The sequence below is a fragment of the Oryx dammah genome, unplaced genomic scaffold (assembly GCF_014754425.2).
Source record: "Oryx dammah isolate SB20612 unplaced genomic scaffold, SCBI_Odam_1.1 HiC_scaffold_27, whole genome shotgun sequence".
Classification (NCBI taxonomy): domain Eukaryota; kingdom Metazoa; phylum Chordata; class Mammalia; order Artiodactyla; family Bovidae; genus Oryx; species Oryx dammah.
The window spans coordinates 19505520-19529488 of record NW_024070211.1 but is presented as its reverse complement, the minus strand read 5'-3'; the positions used below and the strand labels follow the sequence as shown (position 1 = coordinate 19529488).

General features: G+C 38.9%; 1 protein-coding gene across 2 annotated transcripts in view; it reads right to left on the bottom strand.

Moving 5' to 3' along the window:
• Positions 1 to 23969, bottom strand: part of LOC120854433 (SPHK1 interactor, AKAP domain containing) — a 198163-nt gene that overhangs the window by 94324 nt on the left and 79870 nt on the right. For both annotated transcript variants that reach the window (XM_040228430.1, XM_040228431.1), the window contains exon 3: positions 14974 to 15081. In XM_040228430.1, the coding sequence (XP_040084364.1) occupies positions 14974 to 15081 (108 nt within the window). The remainder of the gene's footprint in view (positions 1 to 14973; positions 15082 to 23969) is intronic.

The window sequence follows — 23969 nt, the reverse complement described above, 5'->3', positions numbered from 1 at the left end:
TTTCTGCCATAAGGGTGTTGTCATCTGCATATCTGAGGTTATTGATATTTCTCCTGGCAATCTTGATTCCAGCTTGTGCTTCTTCCAGCCCTTTTCTCATGATGTATTCTGCATATAAGTTAAATATGCAGGGTGACAATATACAGCCTTGACATACTCCCTTTCCTATTTGGAACCAGTCTGTTATTCCATGTCCAGTTCTAACTGTTGCTTCCTGATCTGCATATAGGTTTCACAAGAGGCCGGTCAGGTGGTCTGGTATTCCCATCTTTTGAAGAATTTTCTACAGTTTATTGTGATCCACACAGTCAAAGGCTTTGGCATAGTCAGTAAAGCAGAAATAGATGTTTTTCTGGAACTCTCTTCCTTTTTCGACGATCCAGCGGATGTTGGCAATTTGATCTCTGGTGCCTCTGCTTTATCTAAAAGATGTCCAGCTTGAACATCTGGAAGTTCACGGTTCACCTATTGCTGAAGCCTGGCTTGGAGAATTTTGAGCATTATTTTACTAGCATCTGAGATGAGTGCCATTGTGTGGTAGTTTGAGTATTCTTTGGCATTGCCTTTCTTTGGGATTGGAATGAAAACTGACCTTTTCCAGTCCTGTGGCCACTGCTGAGTTTTCCAAACTTGCTGGCATATTGAGTGCAGCACTTTCACAGCATCATCTTTCAGGATTTGAAACAGCTCAACTGGAAGCTCAACTCCATCACCTCCACTAGCTTTGTTCGTAGTGATGCTTTCTAAGGCCCACTTGACTTCACATTCCAGGATGTCTGGCTCTAGGTGAGTGATCACACCATCCTGATTATCTGGGTCATGAAGATCTTTTTTGTACAGTTCTTCTGTGTATTCTTGCCACCTCTTCTTAATATCTTCTGCTTCTATTAGGTCCATACCATTTCTGTCCTTTATTGTGCCCATCTTTGCATGAAATGTTCCCTTGGTATCTCTAATTTTCTTGAAGAGATCTCTAGTCTTTCCCATTCTGTTTTTCCTCTATTTCTTTGGATTGATCACTGAGAAAGGCTTTCTTATCTCTTCTTGCTATTCTTTGGAACTCTGCATTCAGAGGCGTATATCTTTCCTTTTCTCCTTTGCTTTTTGCTTCTCTTCTTTTCACAGCTATTTGTAAGGCCTCCCCAGACAGCCATTTTGCTTTTTTGCATTTCTTTTCCATGGGGATGGTCTTGATCCCTGTCTCCTGTACAATGTCAGGAACCTCCATCCATAGTTCATCAGGCACTCTATCTATCAGATCTAGTCCCTTAAATCTATTTCTCACTTCCACTGTATAATCATAAGGGATTTGACTTAGGTCATACCTGAATGGTCTAGTGATTTTCCCTACTTTCTTCAATTTCAGTCTGAATTTGGCAACAAGGAGCTCATGATCTGATCCACGATCAGCTCCCAGTCTTGTTTTTGCTGACTGTATAGAGCTTCTCCATCTTTGGCTGCAAAGAATATAATCAATCTGATTTTGGTGTTGACCATCTGGAGATGTCCATGTGTAGAGTCTTCTCTTGTGTTGTTGGAAGAGGGTATTTGCTATGACCAGTGCCTTCTCTTGGCAAAACTGTGTTAGCCTTTGCCCTGCTTCATTCCATATTCCAAGGCCAAATTTGTCTGTTACCCCAGGTGTTTCTTGACTTCCTACTTTTGCATTCCAGTCCCTTATAATAAAAAGGACATCTCTTTTGGGTGTTAGTTCTAAAAGGTCTTGAAAGTCTTCATAGAACCGTTCACCTTCAGCTTCTTCAGCGTTACTAGTAGTTTGGCCAGGAGAACTCTAGTACATTCTGCTTGTTTCGCTTGTGTTATAAATATGCTTACCAAAGCTATTTGATTTGGGGGCTGTTGCTGTGTGCATGCATGATAAATCATTTCAGTCATGTCTGACACTTTGTGCCCTACAGTCTATAGCCTGCCAGGTTCCTCTGTCCAATGGGGATTCTCCAGGCAAAATTACTGGAGTGGGTTGCTATGCCCTCCTCAGTGGGGTCGCAGAGTCAGATATGATGAATGCTTACATGAGGTTGCTGCTAGGCTCTGGCAAACCAATACTGTGATTGTATCTTCAATGTCAGAGAGCACCAGTATCAAAGTGCTTCTTCCTTGACCTGTCATTTTGCAATGCACTTTAAAAACTAGGATGGCTATGCACACATTGCTACATTTAAAATGGATAACCAATAATGACCTACTGTATAGCATATAGAACTCTGCTCAATGCTATGCAGCAGCCTGGATGGGAGGGGAGTTTAGCGGAGAATGGATACATGTATATGTATGGCTGAGTTCTTCTGGTGTCCACCTGAAACTATCATAACATTGTTAATTGATTATAACCCAACACAAAATAAAAAGTTTTAAAAAATTAAAAAATAAAACCCAGGATAACAGGGTGAATCATATCCATATTCCCCTGGAATTCATATTTAATTCAATTAAAAACTAGAGTCATGGCCTTGAATTAGATACTGAACTGACTAAGGGGCCCCTGAGGAATTATGTGACAGAGTGGTGGCAGGGTAACTGGCAATGCAATTATTTGTAACACTAGAACCTTAAAGCAAGTCTAGGAATTTGATGCTACAAAGGAACTCAGGAGAGAAAGATACCAAAATATCAGTGGACTTTCAAGATTGCTAAGGTCTTCTTTGTTTTTTTGTCTCTGGTTTTCTGTGTTTGCTTTAGTCGCACATTAAATATTTAGAAGAAATATGTGGGGCATTAAACAATAAAGTAGTGACAATAAGGCTGAAAACGGCACAGCCAGAACTGAGAAATAAAAACAGCTTTTGATAATCAATTAGAGATGAAGCCTAAGAGAAAAATAAGATGAGTGTGATTCTAAGGACTACCGCCTGGGAAAATATGTAGATTACAAAACCATCAACAGAACTTTTGGGAGAAGGACCATATTTTTGGATATTTACCCAATTCATGTTGACTATGTGTTATTTTTGAGATTTTCCCAATGAGTTTATCTAACAGGCACTTGGAAAGAAGTCTGTAGTCCTGCGATGGCAGTCATTGGTATACAGATGTGGCTAAAGCCATTAGTTATGGATGAATGACCCAGTGAGAGCTGTGAGAAAGAAAGGATGGGTTTTTACACAGACCTTTGGGAAAAGCTACATTTAAGTGCTAGGTTGGGAAGTTCAGGAAAAAGACAGCAGCAGAAGTCCAGGAAAAAGACAGAGGAGAAATGATACAAGAGGTAGGGAAATAATTAGAAGAGAGAAGCATGTTCATGAAGCCATGGAAAAAACATAACTACTCTTCAGAAGTTGGGTGGGGGTATGGGTTTAGTTTGTTCTGCTCAAAAGTGAGTAACATAAGCAGTGACAACAGGTCAGTGGATAAGAACAATTTCAGCAGAAAAGTAAGACAGACAGCTAGATAGTGGTTCAGATAGAACAGACAATATGCTTTTTACTAGTTTTTAAGTTTGGTGGTCAAGAGAAGGAGGAACATAGGGAGAGTGGTTTCACAGGGAGAGGGTCAAAGAAAGTGTTTTGCTTGTTTTAATATTTGCTTTTTAAAGAGGATTTGGAAGAACATAAGAATTAATATTTATAAGGAAGGAGGGGAAGCATGTATGTAAATGTATGTGTACATGTTAGGAATGCCACAGTGGCGAATACTTTCATTAAGGATGAAGACATTTGATCGGCAATGGTGCCGAAGATTGGAAGACTCTCTTCTGGAAGAATTCATCCCTGGGTACCACCTTAGATACTGCTGACCCGTGAAAGTGTTAGTTAATCAGTCGTGTCTGCTGACTTAGGCTGTCTCTTTAACGGTCCTATTAAATCAAACCTGATGCATAACTGTTGCTGTTCTTTAGTCGCCAAGCTGTGTCTGACTCTTTGCGACCCCATGGACTATAGCCTGACAGGCTCCTCTATCCATGGGATTTCCCAGGCGAGAATACCGGAGTGGGTTGCCATTTCCTTCTCCAGGGGATCTTCCTGACCCAGGGATCAAAAGTGCATCGCTTGCATTGCGGGCAGACTCTTTAGCCCTGAGCCACCTGGGAAGCCCACAAGGCATAACTTAGCAGTGGACAAACTTTCCTTCACTCTTTTCAGCTAATTCAGATGATTCTGGCAAGTACACTGAATGCCTCCAGATAATCCAATTAAATTCCACTAACACCAGAGAAGCTATGAACCAGCTGACCTGCCAGGCACTGTTTGGAATATATAGTGAGGGCTGTCTCTGATCTTAAAAAGAGTGTAGTATAAAGGGTAGAAGGGCAGCAGTTCTGCTTGAAGCATTTTCTCATCTCTAATAAAGGTCTAGGGGTGAGCTTGTGTCATTATTATAAAAGAGAAATAATAGCCCAGAGGCTTGGAACTGAAAACAGACATCCTATGGTGGTCATTAGCTGGGCACACTTTGTTTCTTCCTCTTATTTATTTGTTTTTAACCTTTAGACTCTAAGTTATGAAAAAAAAATCAATGCTGTTACTTCTGACTAGTTTTCCTGGGATTTTGGAATAACTGATCAAGAAAGACATGTTACCAAAACAAATAATTCTGCTAAAGAGATACCTAAACTATGTAATAAATATCCCTGAAGCTTAAAGTTATTTTAATGAGAAACAGTGTTTACTGCTCTTGGTTTTTGTTGACTGATTGGCTTTCTACTCAAAGGAAAATTGTTGTAATTGTAGGAATTGTTTGAACTATGAAATTCAGAGCTATTCCGAGCTATTTTAATAATGAGATTCTTCTGGCAAAATGAATTTTTTTAAAAAACTTGAGAACAGTTTGAACACCCAAGTTTAAAAGTACATTCAGATCTATTCATCTGTCTGTATTTTTAGTGACAAAAATAACCAAGATACATAAAACACTTCATTGTGTATTTGAAATTCAGACTTACATGCTTAAAAAATAATCTCTTGCTTCCGGGGGGACCTTGGGAGACGTAGATCCTTGTATGAGCACTTATCAGAATACTCCAGCTCACAGTTACAAGCTCCCTTCTCCTACACATTCTCCCTGGTGTGACTGATCTCTACTTTATGCCCTCAAATCCCTTCTCTCTCTCCTTAATCTTGCCAACAATTCCTATTTGTACATCCACCTACCAAGTTATGACATTTCTACCTAGATAATTAAAAGACACTCAGAATCATCTCCCTCCTCCTACTTCCAACTACTTCTCCCAACCTTTTAGTCTCCCCCGTTAAGGTAACTTAAATCCACCTAAGAGCTTATGTCAAAAACATAGCAGTTATCCTTGACTTCTTTTTTTCATTCAATTCATTAAAGTGTTTTGTTTAATACATAATATGCACAGTTTCAAAGCATATTTAAAATAAATAATTACACTGGGAACCTTGGTTTCTCTTAGAAATTATTACAAGTCTGATTCCACTTATTTAATGCTTAGATAAAATGGCAATCTACTTTTCTAACAAAAGTCCATATAGTCAAAGCTATGGCTTTTCCAGTAGTCCTGTATGGATGTGAGAGTTGGACCATAAAGAAGGCTGAATGCCGAAGAATTGATGCTTTTCAACTGTGGTGTTGGAGAAGACTCTTGAGAGTCCCTTGGACTGCAAGGGGATCCAGCCAGTCAATCCTAAAGGAAATTAATTCTGAATATTCACTGGAAGGATTGATGGTGAAGCAGAAGCTCCAGTACTTTGGCCATCTCATGTGAAGGGCTGACACATTAGAAAAGACCCTGAAGCTGGGAGCGATTGAAGGCAGGAGGAAAAGGGGACAACACAGGATGATACGGTTGGATGGCATCACTCAGGACTCAATGGACACGAGTTTGAGTAAGATTCGGGAGATGGTGAAGGACAGGGAAGTCTGGGGTGCTGGAGTCCTGGAGGTTGTTAAGAGTCAGACGTGACTGAGAGACTGAACAACAACAATTCCAGTCTTCTTTCCTAGGAAAGCCCATGGACAGAGGAGCCTGGTGGGCTACAGTCCATGAAGCTGCAAAGAGTCAGACATGACTGAAAATCTGAGCACAAACATTGTAATTTCTGGGACAGTAAACAAAGTCAATGATCTTAATTTTTATTATGTATCATTTCACCTACAACTTAGGAGGAACCTGGTGGGCTGCAGTCTATGGAGTCACAGTCAGACATGACTGAGCTTTAGGACATAGAATTTGGACTCAATTGTCAATCAAAGTAAACTTACAAAAACGTCCTCCTGAACAGTTTCAGGATCTAAGACACTGATAAATGTTTGGACTGAGCCTAAGACTTACTCCCAAAGTGAAAGTCAAAGTGTGAAAGTGTTAGTAGCTCAGTCGTGTCCAACTCCTTGCAACCCCTCCAGGCAAGAATACTGGAGTGCATTGCCATTTCCTTCTCCAGGGGGTCTTCTGACACAGGGATCGGATCCAGGTCTCCTGCATGACAGGCAGATTCTTTACCATCTGACCTCCAAACTACTACAGTACTGACTGGCCACACAGTTTAGACTCAGCCCTCAAATTATTTATTAAAAGCTTTTTCTCAGTTTGATTGATCACTCTTCTAGGTTTTGGTTCCTTGCACATGACCTTCATAGATGTAGAGCCACCTAGTTGATTTGTGGGAAACTCTTTTCCCTACCATCCCTCTGTGTTATGCTTCACAATAAAGTGCCTTTCTAATTCACTAGCTTCTAAAAGCTTGGGAAGATTCACTGAAACTTTCGTTTGACTGAGAGACAAAAGTTTTCTCCGGGATGCTTGGATTTTTAAGATGTCTCTGAAGCTACTGCCCAGGTGAGTGAGGTCGCATGGTCCAGCTCTACTGCCCTCATGCTGCTTTGCTTTGTCTGTTTTATCTAGAGCTTTTGTTTTGCTCAGTCTGTCTGACTTCCATCATCATCTTTTGATTTTTCACTTTTTGCAGGCAGAATGTAGCTTCTCCTTGAAAACTGGTGAATAAATATTTAAAGAATACCATTGTGCGGTGGGTACTGAGTTCCTCCTTTAAACAAGGGTTTCTGCAACTCTGGGTTCAACTGGAATTTCAAATATTTACATTTCACACCAAGTATGCAGGGATTAAGGGGCATCGTGTCATTCTCAAAAGTTTTAGGAAAAAAAGCACCTATGTATATTCACACACAGATGCATATACATGCACAAAGGAGAGGGTGAAATAACTACAGTAACATTTTTGCATTTCAGGAATCTGTGAATTCTTTGCACTCTTCATGCAACTTTTCTGTAAGCCTAAAGTTAAAGAATTAAAAAGGAAGTTCCGAAGCTTATTCTTTTAGGGGGAAAAAAGCACAGTAATAGTTCCTTGAAAACTTGGTAAATATCTGTACCAGATTATGTAACTATCTCTTCACATTTTATATTTCCTTAATCATGTAAACCTAGGTTTTTCCATAGACCAACTTATTAAGTGGGCTATTTGTCTCTTCCTTAACTTTTCTACTGAGTTTCAGAAAAGACTAGATACAGACATATTTGGAGAAATAATATACAATAAAAAGCAGTCATTCAAGATACCATTCCGTCCTTGTTGCCCCTGGGTTTCATTCACATCAGAGACCCATTGAACAGCTGTCAAATATCTTCCTAGTTTCACAATCATGTCTGAAATTTTAAAGGCTGCTCAAAAATCTTATTAATTTATTCACAAATTTAAGGCAAATGCAAAACATTTTCAAATGCCAAGATTCATCAGTTAAAATGCATGCTAGAGGGTATAATTTATTTGTAGGGTGATAGCCAAAAGTCTTAAAATGATCAGTAAGGAAAGAGCTGACTCTAACTATGAATAGAAATAATGTGAATTTCAAGGCAATTTTAATGAAGCATTAAACCAAAAGATAGTTCTGCAAAAATTAGAAATTAAATTCTAGTAAAGAGCAAAATGATAAATCTCTTATCCTTATTTATCAAGGGGCAGACAGAATGAAAACCACAATCAGAAAACTAAGCAAACTGATCACATGGACCACAGCCTTGTCTAACTCAAGGAACCTATGAGCCATGCCACGTAGGGCCACCCAAGACAGATGGGTCATGGCGGAGAGTTCTGACAAAACGTGGTCTACTGGAGAAGGGAATGGCAAACCACTTCAGTATTCTTGCCTTCCTTGAGAACCCCATGAATAGTATGAAAAGGCAAAAAGATAGGACCCAGAAAGATGAACTCCCCAGCTCGGTAGGTGCCCAATATGCTACTGGAGATCAGTGGAGAAACAACTCCAGAAAGAATGAAGAGGCAGAGACAAAGTGAAAAGAATGCCCAGTTGTGGATGTGACTGGTGATATAAGCAAGGTCTGATGCTGTAAAGAGTAATATTGCATAGGAATCTGAATGTTAGGTCCATGAATCAAGGTATTGGAAGTGGTCAAACAGGAGATGGCAAGAATGAACATTGGCATTTTAGCAATCAGCAAACTAAAACGGACTGGAATGGGTGAATTTAACTCAGATGACCATTATATCTACTACTGTGGGCAAGAATCCCTTAGAAGAAATGGAGTAGCCATCATAGCCAACAGAAGAGTTCAAAATGTAGTACTTGTGTGCTGTCTCAAAAATGACAGAATGATCTCTGTTGGTTTCCAAGGCAAACCATTCAGTATCACAACAATCCAAGTCTATGTCCCAACCACTAATGCTGAAGAAGCTGAAGTTGAATGGTTCTATGAGGCCCTGATTCCCTGGTGGCTCAGATTGTGAACTTCTAGAACTAACACCCAAAAAAGATGTCCTTTTCATCATAGGGGGAGTGAAGTGAAGTGAAGTGAAGTGAAGTCGCTCAGTCGTGTCCAACTCTTTGCGACCCCGTGGACTGTAGCCCTGTGGACTGTAGGCTCCTCTGTCCATGGGATTCTCCAGGCAAGAATACTGGAGTGGGTAGCCATTTCCTTCTCCAGGGGATCTTCCTAACCCTAGAGATCGAACCCAGGTCTCCCACATTGGAGGCAGACGCTTTAACCTCTGAGCCACCAGGGAAGCCTCATCATAGGGGACTAGAATGCAAAACTAGGAAGTCAAGAGATACCTGGAGTAACAGGCTAGTTTGGCCTTGGGAGTACAAAATGAAGCAGGTCAAAGGCTTACAGAGTTTTGCCAAGAGAGTTCACTGGTCATAGCAAACACCCTCTTCCAACAACACAAGAGATGACTCTATACATGGACATCACCAAATGGTCAATACCAAAATCAGATTGATTATATTCTTTGCAGCCAAAGATGGAGAAGTTCTATATAGTCAGCAAAAACAAGCCTGGAAGCTGACTGTGGCTCAGATCATGAACTCCTTATTGCCAAATTCAGACTTAAATTGAAGAAAGTAGGGAAAAACCACTAGACCATTCAGGTATGACCTAAATCAAATTGCTTACAATTATACAATGGAAGTGACAAATAGATTCAAGGGATTAGATCTGATAGAGGAATGCCTGAAGAACTATGGATGGAGATTTGTGACACTGTACAGGAGACAGGGATCAAGACCATCCCCATGAAAAAGAAATGCAAACAGACAAAATGGTTGTCTGAGGAGGCCCTACAAGTAGCTCAGAAGAGAAGCTAAAGGCAAAAGAGAAAAGGAAAGCTATACCCATCTGAATGCAGAGTTCCAAAGAATAGCAAGGAGAGATAAGAAAGTCTTCCTCAGTGATCAATACAAAGAAACAGAGGAAAACAACAGAATAGGAAAGACTAGAGAACTCTTCGAGAAAATTAGATACAAAAGGAACATTTCATGCAAAGATGGGCACAATAAAGGACAGAAATGGTATGGACTTAACAGAAACAGAAGATACTAAGAAAAGGTGGCAAGAATGCACAGAAAAACTATACAAAAAAGAACTTAATGACCCATATAGCCATGATGGTGTGATCACTCACCTAGAGCCAGACATTCTCGAGTTTGAAGTCAAGGGGGCCAGAGGAAGGGTAACTATGAACAAAGCTAGTGTAGCTGATGGAATTCTGCTGAGCTATTTCAAGTCTTAAAAGATGATGCTATCTATTAAAGTGCTGCACTCAATATGCCAGCAAAGTTGGAAAGCTCAGCAGCGGCCACAGCACAGAAAAAAGGTCAATTTGCATTCCAATCCCAAAGAAAGGCAATGCCAAAGAATATTCAAACTACCACACAATTGCACTCATCTTACACGCTCGCAAAGTATGTGAGCGAGCAAAGAATGCGAAAAAATCTCCAAGCTAGCCTTCAACAGTACATGAACTGATAACTTTCCAGATGGTCAAGCTGGATTTAAAAAAGGCAGAGGTCCAGAGATCAAATTGCCATTTGTTTGATCATAGAAAAAGCAGGAGAGTTCCAGAAAAACATCTACTTCTGCTTTATTGACTACGCCAAAGCCTTTGTGTGGATTACAACAAACTGTGGAAAATTCTTAAAGAGATGGGAATACAAGACCACCTGACCTGCCTCCTGAGAAACCTGCATACAGGTCAAGAAGCAAGTTAGAAGTGGACATGGAACAACAAACTGGTTCCAAATGGGGAAAGGAGTATGCCAAGGCTGTATACTGTCACCCTGCTTACTTAACTTATATGCAGAGTCTATCATGAGAAATGCCAGGCTGGATGATTCACAGGCTGGAATCAAGGTTGCTGGGAGAAATATCAATAATCTCAGATTTACAGAAGACATCACCCTTATGGCAGAAAGCAAAGAGGAACTGAAGAGCCTCTTGTGCAAGTGAAAGACGAGAGTGAAAAAGATGACTTAAATCTCAACATTCAAACAATGAAGATCATGGCATCTGGTTCCATCACTTCATGGTAAATTGATAGGGAAACAATGGAAACAGTGACAGAGTTTATTTTCTTGGCCTCTAAAATCACTGCAGACGATTTTCATGACTGAAGTCATGAAATTAAAAGATGGTTGCTCCTTGGAAGAAAAGCTATGGCCAACCTAGACAGCATATTAAAAAGCAGAGAGACATTACTTTGCCAACAAAGGTCCATGTAGTCAAAGCTACGTTTTTTCCAGTAGTCATGTATGGATATGAGAGTTGGACTATAAAGAATGCTGAGTGCTGAAAAATTGATGCTTTTGAGCTGTGGTGTTGGAGAAGACTCTTGAGAGTCCCTTGGACTGCAAGGAGATCAAACCATTCAATCCTAAAAGAAATCAGTCCTGAATATTCATTGGAAGGACGGATGCATTGGCCACCTGATGGGAAGAACTGACTCATTGGAAAAGACCTTGATGCTGGGAAAGATTGAAGGCAGGAGGAGAAGGGGATGACAGAGGACGAGATGGTTGGATGGCATCACTGACTCAATGGACATGAGTTTGAGCAAGCTCTGGGAGTTGGTGATGGATATGGAAGCCTGGCATGCTGCAGTCCTCCAGGTCGAAAAGAGTCAAACACAACTGAGCCACTGAACTGAACTGAAAGAGAAATAGGGGGTTAAAAAGCAACTAAATTAGTTTTTAATTTAAAAATATCAGGCTTCTTAAAACGTTCACTCAAGTTAAGGACCGCTTGAGTTAAGGACTTCTACTAAGATTATGCCTCAGCTTCTGGATTTAGATATTGGCTTCCAGTGTTGTTATTCTACATTCCTCTTTTCAATAATTAGATTAAAAAAATCTCCAAGGCTGATATATGCTTTTTTCCCTCAGAATGGCAAATCAGAAATAAAAAAAACATAATGCAGTTTGATTGTGCTCTGTGCTCAGTTGTTCAGTCATGTCAGACTCTTTGTGATCCTGTGGACTGTAGCTCACCAGGCTCCTCTGTCCATGGGATTCTCCAGGCAAGAGTACTGGATCAGGTTGCCATTTCGTCCTCCAGAGGATCTTCCTGACCAGGGATCGAATCCACATCTCCTGTGTCCCCTGCATTACAGCCAGATTCTGAACCCACTGAGCCATCTGGGAAGCCACCTCTATTTACAAAAGCAAAACCACAGTTTTCATATTTAATCTCTTTTGGAAAAAATATTAAGAGTGACTTTCAGGGGGCTTCTGAGTCAGATTTTTCTCAAGTTTGGCTTGCCTATCACATTTCTTTTTTTATTTTATTATTATATTTTTGATTTTTAATTGGAACATAGTTGACTTAAAATGTTGTGTTAGTTTCTGCTGTAAGGCAATCTGAATCAGTTATACATATACATATATCCACTCTTTTTAAGATTCTTTTCCCATATAGATCATGATAGAGCACTTATCGTATTTCTGATAGTTTCAGACAGCTCACTAAGACACATCATTTTAGCTGTGAAGTGAAAGCGGTTCTTTACTGAGATAATGGTCAAATCTGATTTGTGAAGCTCGTTTGATGCTTGAGAACAAACAGCTGTACTGACCCAGGCCCATCACACCCTGAAGGGTTTCCATGCCTGAGACTGTCCTTCGGTATAACTTTTAAATGAACATCTTGTCTTCAGAAAATATTGGTACTCTGAGGCACTTAGTTCTGAGAAACTGCAAATCCAGATACTTAGAGTTTAGCATGATGGATAACAAACCAACAGCTGTATACAAAGTTTGATCTGGAACAAATGAGTTAAAGAAGCAACAATTAACACGGTGGAGGACCCCCCAGAGTTAGAACAGAGTACAAAGTAATAAAATATGAGGCAACTTTGCTAGAAGGTCCTCAGAATTCAGTTGTGATTATTTATTAATAGATGCAGATTCAGGATGATCTCTTTAGAATAATTTCTTAAACTAGACTTTAATGAAGATATTATTTAAAAACTCAGTATTATGCTTTCCTTAAATTACACTTTCATGTTTATCCTACCGAGGAGAATTTGTTTGGAAGAGGAATTGTGTACGTTTCCCGTGACCATGTGGCTACTTCTTCCTTGTGTGTAGCTGTTTTGGGCAAGAAATTCTTGTCCTGTCAACCAGTGCTGTGTTGTTGCTGTTGTTTGGTCACTAAATCATGTTTGAGTCTTTGGCAACACCATGGACTACAGCCCACCTGGCTCCTTTCTCCAGGGGACTTTTCAGGCAAGAATATTGGAGTGGGTTGCTGTTTTCGTCTCCTGGAGATCTTCCCTCCTGACCCAGGGATTGAACCCGAATTTCTTTCGTCTCCTGCATTGGCAGGTGGATTCTGTACCACTGGGCCACCAGGGGAAGGCCAACCACTGCTGTAGTTCAGCTCTGTTTCCCTCTAGATAATAGCATCACTTCAGCAATGTCCAGGTCTAGACTCTGTTTCTACGTCAACCAAGAGAGAAAGGACTTGTAAACTAAGAAAAAGTAAACTGCAAAGTACTTTTTAGGAGATTAGAGTTTATTTTTCACAGGGATTCTGACACTTCTTTAAAGTTTAGAGTCATGGGCAATTTTTAACACTTGAGTCAGTTTCATTTATTATAAACTCTTGAAGAAAAATAAACCTTCCAGTATGTCTTTTATTTGTGTTTAGATTTTTCCCCTTTGGGGAAGAATAGAAAAACAGTATGAATCAGCTAGCTCAAACTCACCAACGTCAACTGAAACAGTAAAGGGACAAAGAATTAAGAAAGAAAGTCATACAGTTTTACGTCCAAATGTGAGTTCCTTGAGATTGGAGCAGGGGTTCTGAGTAGAACTTTCTTACACTTAGGGAGATCTAAGATCCAATGATAATCTTAACTTTTTTTTTTTTTTCTAATTGTAGATCTTCAATACAGATTCCCAAAATATAAAGTTTAGAAAAGAACTCCTTGCCCTTTATTATGCAATTGTTGTGCCTCAACTTTTGTGCCTGCTGCAAATGACAGACTCCTTTATATAGGAGCTGCCAGGATGAAGCCTTTGACTGAAGTGTAGATGCTGATAGCTTTTCCTCTCCATTTCTCTCCCTTTTGCAATTCATAGCTGTATAATTAGAGATTAGTATCAGCAAATGCCTGAATTTTCTACCTCATCTTAGAACTGAATTTCCAAAGAAGGTATCCCTGTTAAATAAGTCACCACCTAATCCTTTTTTGTTTTCGCCAAAGATTTTTAGCCATCAACTGGTTTTCTGGACAAGGGATTAAAAAGTCCCCAAAACAGCACAACCAAATCATTTTGCCTAAACAAAGAGATTGAATTAAGTGTGTTGAATGGACTCTGTTTTCCTTGGGCTATGAGACTCTGCAGTGTGAAATGTTTTACATTCTCTGTCTGCCAGTTCTGGTTCTGCTCATTATATATAAAAAGCTTCTCCATCCCATTTTCAGCCCCCTCCCCCCCTTTTTTTTCTTTTAACAGAAATGCTGGCATGCAACTTACCTCTAGGAATAGCTCTGAGCTGATGCTCTCAACTTAGTCATGAGAATTACATTTCTCTCCTCTTTGGAAATATTCTCCCCCAATTTCTGTAATTATGACCCCATAAGAGCTAGGTAATTTCAGTTAAAATGAAACATATAGCTTTGTAGAACATACAGGAAGCAGACTACTTCATAAAGGAAGGAGAGATCACAGTGTTGATTTCTCATATCAACAATATGCTTTTACAGTCTAAGCCACAAGAAACATTTATCTATAAGAACATCTCTTCCCTTGAAAAGGAAGGTTTTTATATGTAAAGCTCAGATACAGTACAGAATATTAAAACTCATGCTTGTAATTTCTTACGTTGAGAAGGTTTTCAAATAATGACGATAACATATAAAAGTGGTAGAACATTTTTACAGTTTTCACATTGGAAAATACTTATTAGAAGAAGTGATAAAATATATTGAAAAGAATCTAAGAGAGCTCTTGACCAGGCTTTTGTTTCTCATCATGTAATTCTATTTCTGAATCTTTTTCTCAGTTTTAAAAATAAAAACGACATGGATAGAGAATTGGTAAGATTAATTTGCCTGTTGAAATGAGAAAAGCAGAAGAATCATGAGCTTTGGCCTGTCACCCTCTGTATAAAGCAATTACGTATTTTCAAAAGGTAACTTTCCCAATGCTGTATTTAATGATTACGTCCTCAGGAGCACAGGTTCGCGACTCCCCACTTTTTCAGCCCTCAGCCCAGGAGCTGTGTTTACTTACAGAAGCGCAGTTTTCAGACTTGTCTTCCACAAAACCAATCTGGCAGGGTGTTCTCTGATTCTGCAGCCAGTAATCTGTAGACTCCAGCAGGCTATTACTGCGGAGAACCTAAGGAAACCAAGAAAACCTTCTCAGAGCTACTGGCAAGACTTCTATTTAAACAAAGAGCTCTTTTCTAAAGAATCTAGAAGCGTTTTGCTGGCCTCAGAGCATCTGAATATTAGGGGAAAAAAATACTTCCAGGATAATAGCACCTCTAAAATGTGTAAAACAGTCAACCAAGAATCCACTTTAAAGGAACGCACTGATGTCAATATTGTTGTTTCTTCTCTCATCTAATTCAACATCTGGAAACATCAGTGTACCTGTGACTTTTGCATAACTCACAGTCAAATGACTGTTTGGGGTATGGTTCAATTGGCAATGAGGATCACACTTCATTTAAGTGTTGGAGCTCTTTTACATTCTATGAATACTTTTGATGAAATGTAATGTTTTCTCCATTTGGTGCAATAATGAAATTATTATTCTTTAGATTTCCAACTGTGCTAACCTGTCTATGAAATAAGGCACAGTTCTTAGAGTAGGGTACTACACTAAGTTTAAAAATTATTAGGAATAAATAAATGCATTACAACAACCATTTCCCTTGTAGAAACAGTATGGTAATGCAAAGTGAATTTCAATACACAAATTAACAACACCAAATATGGTTTACAAATGCCTTGTTTCTGGGGTTTGATTTTAAAGAAATAAAGAAAAATCTTATTTCTGAACTGAAACATTTTCAAGATGTAGTCTCATAAACAACCAAATGATTCAGCTTCTGATATTTTAATGCAATTCAAATATTGTATAAGATTTTTCTCATATAAGATTTCCAATGCTCTCTTGGTACTCTCTACTCTATTAGGGCACATGTCTGCCAACCACCTTCACTTAAATAGTAGAATAGATTTAATCAGTTTGGTTACTGCCACAAGAATAGAATGACACTTCAATTATATTTCATTTGCACACTGAAGGATTGTCTTCCTTTGTTCTATAAAAATACTTTAATTTTTGTTTCTGCATACTGTTAACCAAATATAATTCTGACACATTTTTCTATAACATTTTTGTGTTAGCCACATGATATTATTTTAATATTTTTCCCCCTCAAGGTTTATTATTCTGGAGATAACAAATTTGCATCATTCTTTTCCAGAACAATACCAAGAGACAGTGTGGATGGACTTCAGTTATCAATGTAGATGAAAGCTGGAGATGAAACTTCTCAGGTCTCTTAGAGTTTATCTAAAAATTGTGGTACTTAAAGTGTGAGTTGGGACCCATAGAGGTCCCTGGGGTCTTTCAGAGAGTCCAGTGGTCAAATTATTTTTATAGTAATATTGTCTTTATTTTCTCTTTCCAGTTGAATTGTCTCCTGAGTACTCAGTGGAGTTCTCCTGGGTCCACACGAGGTATGATAATGTAATAGGCTAAATGCAGAAGCAAACAGGAGCGTTTAGCTGAGTTAAGTTAGATATTAAGGAGATCTGCTAAAAATGTAAAATAAAGTTACTCTTCTCACTAAACTGTTTTGTTTTGGAAAACATAGATATTGGCCATAAAAATATGTTAACATGCAGTATGTTTATTTTTATTTTAAAATTATTTTTAAGTAATAAATTATGGCTATTTAAACTTTAATTGTTATTTCAAGATTAAAGAAATACGTATTCAGAATTTCCTTAGCTTTTTTCTTATGAATTATACATTTATTTAGCTGCTTTAAGATTTTGTTGGGGCTTTCCAAGTTGCACCAGTGGTGAAGAACCCGCCTGCCAATGCAGGAGACATAAGAGACACAGGTTTGATCCCTGGTTTGGGAAGATCCCCTGGAGAAGGAAATGGCAACCCACTCCCATTCTTGCCTAAAGAATCCCATGGACAGAGGAGCCTGGTGGGCCAGAGTCCACAGATCACAAAGGGTCAGTTATAACTGAAGAGACTTAGCACCCATGCACAAGTTTTGGTATTTTTGTTTCTATGTGGCATTAGATTTCATCAAAATATCCTGAAAATACAATTTAGCAAATAGAAAAAGTTATTTTTATTTTTTTTTATTTAAAAATTTTATTTTATATTGAAGTATAGTTTATTAACAATGCGTTAATTTCAGGTATACAGCAAAGTGATTCAGTTATGCATATATATGTATCTATTCTTTCTCAAATTCTTTTCTCATTTAGGTTATTACAGAGTATTGAGCAGAGTTCCATGTGCTATATAGTAGGTCCTTGTTGGTTATCTATTTTATATAATAGAGTTCATATGTTAATCCCAAATCCCCAATTTATCCCTCCTCCAATCTTTCCTCCTTGGTAATCATAAATTTGTTCTTGAAGTCTGTGAGTCTGTTTTTGTTTTGCAAATAAGTTTATTTTGTATCATTTTTCTTAGATTCTGCAAGTGAGTCAAAGACAAATATGATATGATGTTGCTTATATGCAGAGCTTTTCTTAGGTTTAATTTATAATATGGAATACACCAATAAGAACAACCCATATAATCAAAGTTTTCACAAGGTCCCCAACATTTTTGTAGTGCAAAGGAGTTTTGATTTCAGAAACATTAGGAACCATTGATCTAGATTAACTTTATTTGAAGTAGAAAAAGATTCTCAGTCCACTTCTTCCACTGCCATTCGCTTTTACTTCCAGCATAGAATAGAATTTAAGAAAACGGACATTTGTGATCTGTGTTGAAATCATATCCTGGTCATTAGTAGCAAGAAGACCTTGGATGGCTGATTTCAATTCTGTCTCAGTTTCTGCACCTGTGAATGGAGACAGTAAATACCCACTTGGAGGTGGGATCACTGGGGTATTCAGTGAGATGACGTGTGTCAAACACGGCAGTGTGCAAGATGGTACGTCACCCTCTCAATACATGGTTCTCATTGTTACTGTTTGATATGAACTACAAAGGAAAATAGTGCTTCCCTGGTGGCTCAGAGGTTAAAGTGTCTGCCTGCAATGCGGGAGACCTGGGTTTGATCCCTGGTTTGGGAAGATCCCCTGGAGAAGGAAATGGCAACCCACTCCAGTATTCTTGCCTGGAGAATCCCATGGACAGAGAAGCCTGGTGGGCTACAGTCCACGGGGTTGCAAAGAGTCGGACAAGACTGAGCGACTTCACTTTCACTTTCACACAGGAAAATAGAAAATTGGATGTCTTTGTGTGAAATTAGTACATTGGAAACATTTCAGATGTGTGAAGACAAATTTTCTTTAGCAAATCTTCTGACCTAAAAAGTGTAAGTTCAGTTTCACATATTGCTGTGACCCTAAAACTGCTCTGAAAAATAAAATATATCAGGCATTTAAAAAATAACTAAAATGCAACCTACATCTTTTAATTGCTTGAGAACAAATACTTTGAAGAGAATGTCTCTGGTGAGAATAATCATTCCCTGTGTAACTTTAAAATGTGAATTTTATTCATCATAATTAAAAAATAGCTTACTTGATTTTATGAACAATTAAATTTCACTATTTAGAGGTAGTTAGAGGTTATTCATTATTTAATACCTTATATTCTTTAATTATTGACCAAGAAATACTATATTTAATTGAGAACTCTCTGGGCTAAGGTCCTATTTAGTTATTATCTGAATTAAACACCTAGACTTATGAAGTAGAATTTGAGGGCTAATACGTGACATGTGCTTAAAATAGTTCTTGGTATATAGCAAGTGTTCAATAAACATCAGTTCAGTTCAGTCGCTCAGTTGTGTCTGACTCTTTGTGACCCCATGGACAGCAGCATGCCAGGCCTTCCTGTCCATCACCAACTCCCAGAGTTTTGGAGTTTCAGCTTCAGCATTAGTCCTTTCAATGAATATGCAGGACTGATCTCCTCTAGGATGGACTGGTTGGATCTCCTTGCAGTCCAAGGGACTCTCAAGAGTGCTTTCCAACGCCAAAGTTCAAATGCATCAATAAACATCAGCTCTTATAAAACTTATTATTCTCTTTGCCCAGACTTCAAGGGATTTATACTTTTTCTTCACACTCTGTGAACCAGTCTCTCTGGTCCCAAAGCCCCCATAACAGATCGCTCCATTGCAAGGTAGTAAAGTTACATAATTTCTCATCTTTCAGTTCTACCAAATATATGTCTATGCATTTATCCATCTTTCCCTCAAGGACCTGTTCTGGGTGGTCAGAAGGTTTGAGTCCTAGTTCTGGCCCTACTGTCTGTGCGGTCAGGTTACCCACCAGCTCCCAGGCTCAGTTTGTCGTTTGTACACAATGAAATCATGTGACCTGAAGCGCCCTTCTCTGGAACAACAGTAATTCTCTGCCTCTCTCCTCCTTTCATTCCTTCTGCTCTTCCAATTCCCAAATATATTAAGAAGCAATTAAGCAAAGAGAATAAAAATGCAGGCATCAGTAAACCATTTAGCATCATATGTTAAGCAATTTTGACCTGTGAAAAGCTTTTGGTGTAATGGTTTAGACACAACATTAGAAAAAAAAGAAGAAGGCTTGAAAGAAGAATATGTATTTGAGAGTGTAATGATTTTAAAGCTTTATGAATATAATCTCCCTGCAGAGAGTTACTTTCTGATGGGGGTAGGGAAAAAGAAAAACTCACCAGGCTTTCCATGGCTCATTCATTTATCTGCTATTTTTAGCTGCAGGTTCAACTATTTCAGATGAAGAGCTATTGACAAACATGCTGTGCATTCACAAGTTTGAAATAATAATGACACATTTTCTCTTAAAATTTCACTGTGTCCTAAACGATGAGGAAAGATTGTTCTGGTTTCCTGTACAGTGATTTTCCATTTTTGTACACAAAACCAAGTTGCAGGAGTTTTGTATTGATGTGGAATCCATGCACCTGGACATGGATGGATTCTTGGTAACCTGAACACAGCTCTAAATATTACTGAGCAATGCTTTAAAATTAAGAAAAGTAATTAAATTGGAGAAGATAGCAATTTAAGTTTAGTCACATTTCTAGTTCTATACTATCAAATACGGTCAAATTTTTTTTCTGATAATTGTTAAGTATCGTGATGTAAAGCAACATCAAGGCTCTTAAAAGAGAAAATTTCACACATCAAAATACTGTATTTGCCTAATGTATGTATCATGATTGGGGCTTCTCAGAACCTTCTTAGGTGGGAAAGAACCTGCCTGCCAATGCAGGAGACACAGGTTTGATCCCTGGGTTGAGAAGATCCCCTGGAGAAGGAAATGGTAACCCACTCCAGTATTCTTGCCTGGGAAATCCCATGGACAGAGGAGCCTGGTGGGCTACAGTCAGGGGGTTGCAAGAGAGTTGAACATGACTAAGTGACTAAACGACAACAGCAACAACAGGTATCACAATTAATGATGGACTTGTGCTTCACATTAACTGAATAACATCATCAGAACAATGAGCTCATTCGTCTTCAGCAGCAGATTTATTCTCCCTCCCACCCCCAAACAAGTGGACTCAGAAAAGCTGAGAAGTGCTGGGACTTTGAGACACTGATGCACTCAGCTGTCTGAAGGCTTGGACAGTGCCTGGTTGGCCAATCTAGGGCAAGCACCCTTGACCATCTGCTTACTGGAGTTCCAAACACATATTTTAAAAATATGTATCATAATGTGGAAAAGATTTGGAAACACTGTTTAAAGAAAAATCATCCTTTCAAATGTGGTACACAGTTTCCATGGATGTGTGCTGGAGATAAGGAAAGAAAAAGAAAGAAGAGCACTAAGATAAAGGAAGCCAGACAAGCCCATTAGGAGAGTCCTGAGTATTCCTCAGAGAAGACTCTCCAGACCCCTACTGCAGTTCTAGCCTTTTTCTAGGAAACTCAATTAAATTTTCCTGACACAAAGAGATTGTAAAGTGAGCAGGTCAATTAGGTTTGCATAGTGAGATGCCAAGAGTTGGGACATCCCTGGCGGTCCAGTGGTTAAGACTCCACCTTCCAATGTAGGGGGTGAGGGTTTGATCCCTGGTCAGGGACTAGGATCCCACATGCTGCACAGTGAATCCAAAAAAAAAGATGCCAAAGAATTGATGAAAATGATGTTAGGTAAGAATAACTAATAACTAAATAACTAATAGCTAAATACTATTATATATTTGCTCTGCAGTAAACAGTGGTATCTCTACTGTGGATAACATTTTATTCATAGAGATAACACATTCTTATAAAATGCACCTTTTTGTGTAAATTTCTATGAGTTTTGAAGAAACAACATAGTTGTGTAATCACCATCTCAATCAAAATGTAGAACAACTGTTCAGCTTCATCACCCCCAAAATTCATGTCTGCTCCTTTTAGTTGAAAGGCCGCTGAAATCCCAAACTCTGGCAGTCTGATTTGATATCTACTTCTAAAATTTGCCTTTTCTAAAATGTTGTATGTGTAGAATAGTAGTTTGTTGCCTTTTTGTGACCTGTTTTTTTTTTTTTTCCACTGAGTGTAATGTGTTTAAGATTTATCTACACAGTTGTGTGTATTAATTTTCTTTTATTGCCAGCAGTATTCCCTTTTTTGGATGTATGCATATTTTCAAAAATATCTGTTTTCCAGATTAAGAATATTTGAGTAGTATCTATTTGGGGGTAAGCTACCAGGGAAGCCCAAATATGAATACAACTGCTATAAATATATACTTACAAGTTTTGTCTGAATTTAACTTTTTGTTTTGCTTGAGAATGAGATTAGTAGGCAATGATGTAACTCAGTAAGAAACTGATGAACTGTCTTCTAAAGTGAATTTGCCGTTTTCATTCCCATCATCAGAGGTTAAGTTGCTCTGCATCCTTGTCAGTAGCTGGTATCGTCAGTTTTTGTTTTCAAATTTTAGCCATTCTACTTGGTGCTCCGTGGTATTTCATCATGGCTTCCTTTCCTTTTACTTTTAAAAGATTTTTCTCCGTTTTTTAAAATTAAACATTTTAATTTAGGTTCTATATTGGTGCAAATCATATTCATCAGTCCTAAAGCATTAAATAGACTCCACATTTGAGACTAACTTTGGGATATCATTTCCAAGAGGAGGATAAGCCATCCATGTTGTTTTCATTCCCTCATTCATTCATTCAATGGCTGCTTGTTGAACACCTACTGTTTTTAGAAGATGTTGCTTATTTACTAGGCAAGCGGGGGGTGGACAAAACAAAAATAATGAGAAAGTAGAGAGTTTTGTTCTCATTCTGCCAAGGGAGGACCCACCACAATCAAATAAATTTTCCATATTTATATATGCTCTGTGAAACTACTGTGGCCACTGTGATGATAAAGCCAGAGAAAGAAATGAAAATGTAAGGGGCACTGTTTGGGGAAGTATTTTCTGGCCTCTGTGAGGGTGACATGGAGCAGAGATCTGAAAGAAATGAAGTGCCAGCCAACACCCCTGAAGGACGAGCATCTCAGCAGAGATCACGAGCAAAAAACAGAGGCTCAAAGAGGAAACATGTTTGTTGATGCTGAAGAGCAGCAGACTGGTGCAGTGTGAATGGCTGGGGAAGGGATGACAAAGGGCATTTTATCTTCCACTGAAAAGAAACCGATGGCTAAGGGAGCCAGATAGTCTTTAACATCATGAAGTACTTAAGTTTTAATATAAAAATGTTTAATTATAATTTTTGGATATTTAGTCACTGGCTCATGCTGCCGTCTATGGTGTCGCACAGACTCGGACACGACTGAAGCGACTTAGAAGCAGCAGCAAGTAATGCTTAATTGTTTGTTTCAATTTTTATAATAGCTTAAAAGCCTACCTCCACAAGATACACTAAATTAGAAGTCAGAAGATTTTGTCACTTTCAGTACAGTTCAGTTGCTCAGTCGTGTCCGACTCTGTGCGACTCCATGAATTGCAGCATGCCAGGCATCCCTGTCTATCACCAACTCCTGGAGTTCACTCAAATTCATGTCCATCGATTTGGTGATGTGATCCAGCCATCTCATCATCTGTCATCCCCTTCTCCTCCTGCCCCCAATCCCTCCTAGCATCAGAGTCTTTTCCAGTGAGTCAACTCTTCGCATGAGGTGGCCAAAGTATTGGAGTTTCAGCTTTAGCATCAATCCTTCCAAAGAACACCCAGGACTGATCTCCTTTAGAATGGACTGGTTGGATCTCCTTGCAGTCCAAGGGACTCTCAAGAGTCTTCTCCAACACCACAGTTCAAAAGCATCAATTCTTTGACGCTCAGCTTTCCTCACAGTCCAACTCTCACATCCATACGTGACTACTGGAAAAACCATAGCCTTGACTAGACGGACCTTTGTTGGCAAAGTAATGTCTTTGCTTTTGAATATGCTATCTAGGTTGGTCATAACTTTCCTTCCAAGGAGTAAGCATCTTTTAATTTCATGGCTCCAATCACCATCTGCAGTGATTTTGGAGCCCCCCAAAATAAAAGTCTGACACTATTTCCACTGTTTCCCCATCTATTTGCCATGAAGTGAGGGGACCAGATGCCATGATCTTAGTTTTCTGAATGTTGAGCTTTAAGCCAACACTTTCACTTTCATCAAGAGGCCCTTTAGTTCCTCTTCACTTTCTGCCATAAGGGTGGTGTCATCTGCATATCTGAGGTTATTGATATTTCTCCTGGCAATCTTGATTCCAGCTTGTGCTTCTTCCAGCCCAGCATTTCTCATGATGTACTCTGCATATAAGTTAAATAAAGAGGGTGACAATATACAGCCTTGATGTACTCCTTTTCCTATTTGGAACCAGTCTGTTGTTCCATGTCCAGTTCTAACTGTTGCTTCTTGACCTGCATATAGGTTTCTCAAGAGGCTGGTCAGGGGTCTGGTGATCCACACAGTCAAAAGCTTTGGCATAATCAATAAAACAAAAATAGATGTTTTTCTAGAACTCTCTTGCTTTTTTCAGTAATACAGCAGATGTTGGCAATTTGATCTCTGGTTCCTCTGCCTTTTCTAAAACCAGCTTGAACATCTGGAAGTTCATGGTTCATGT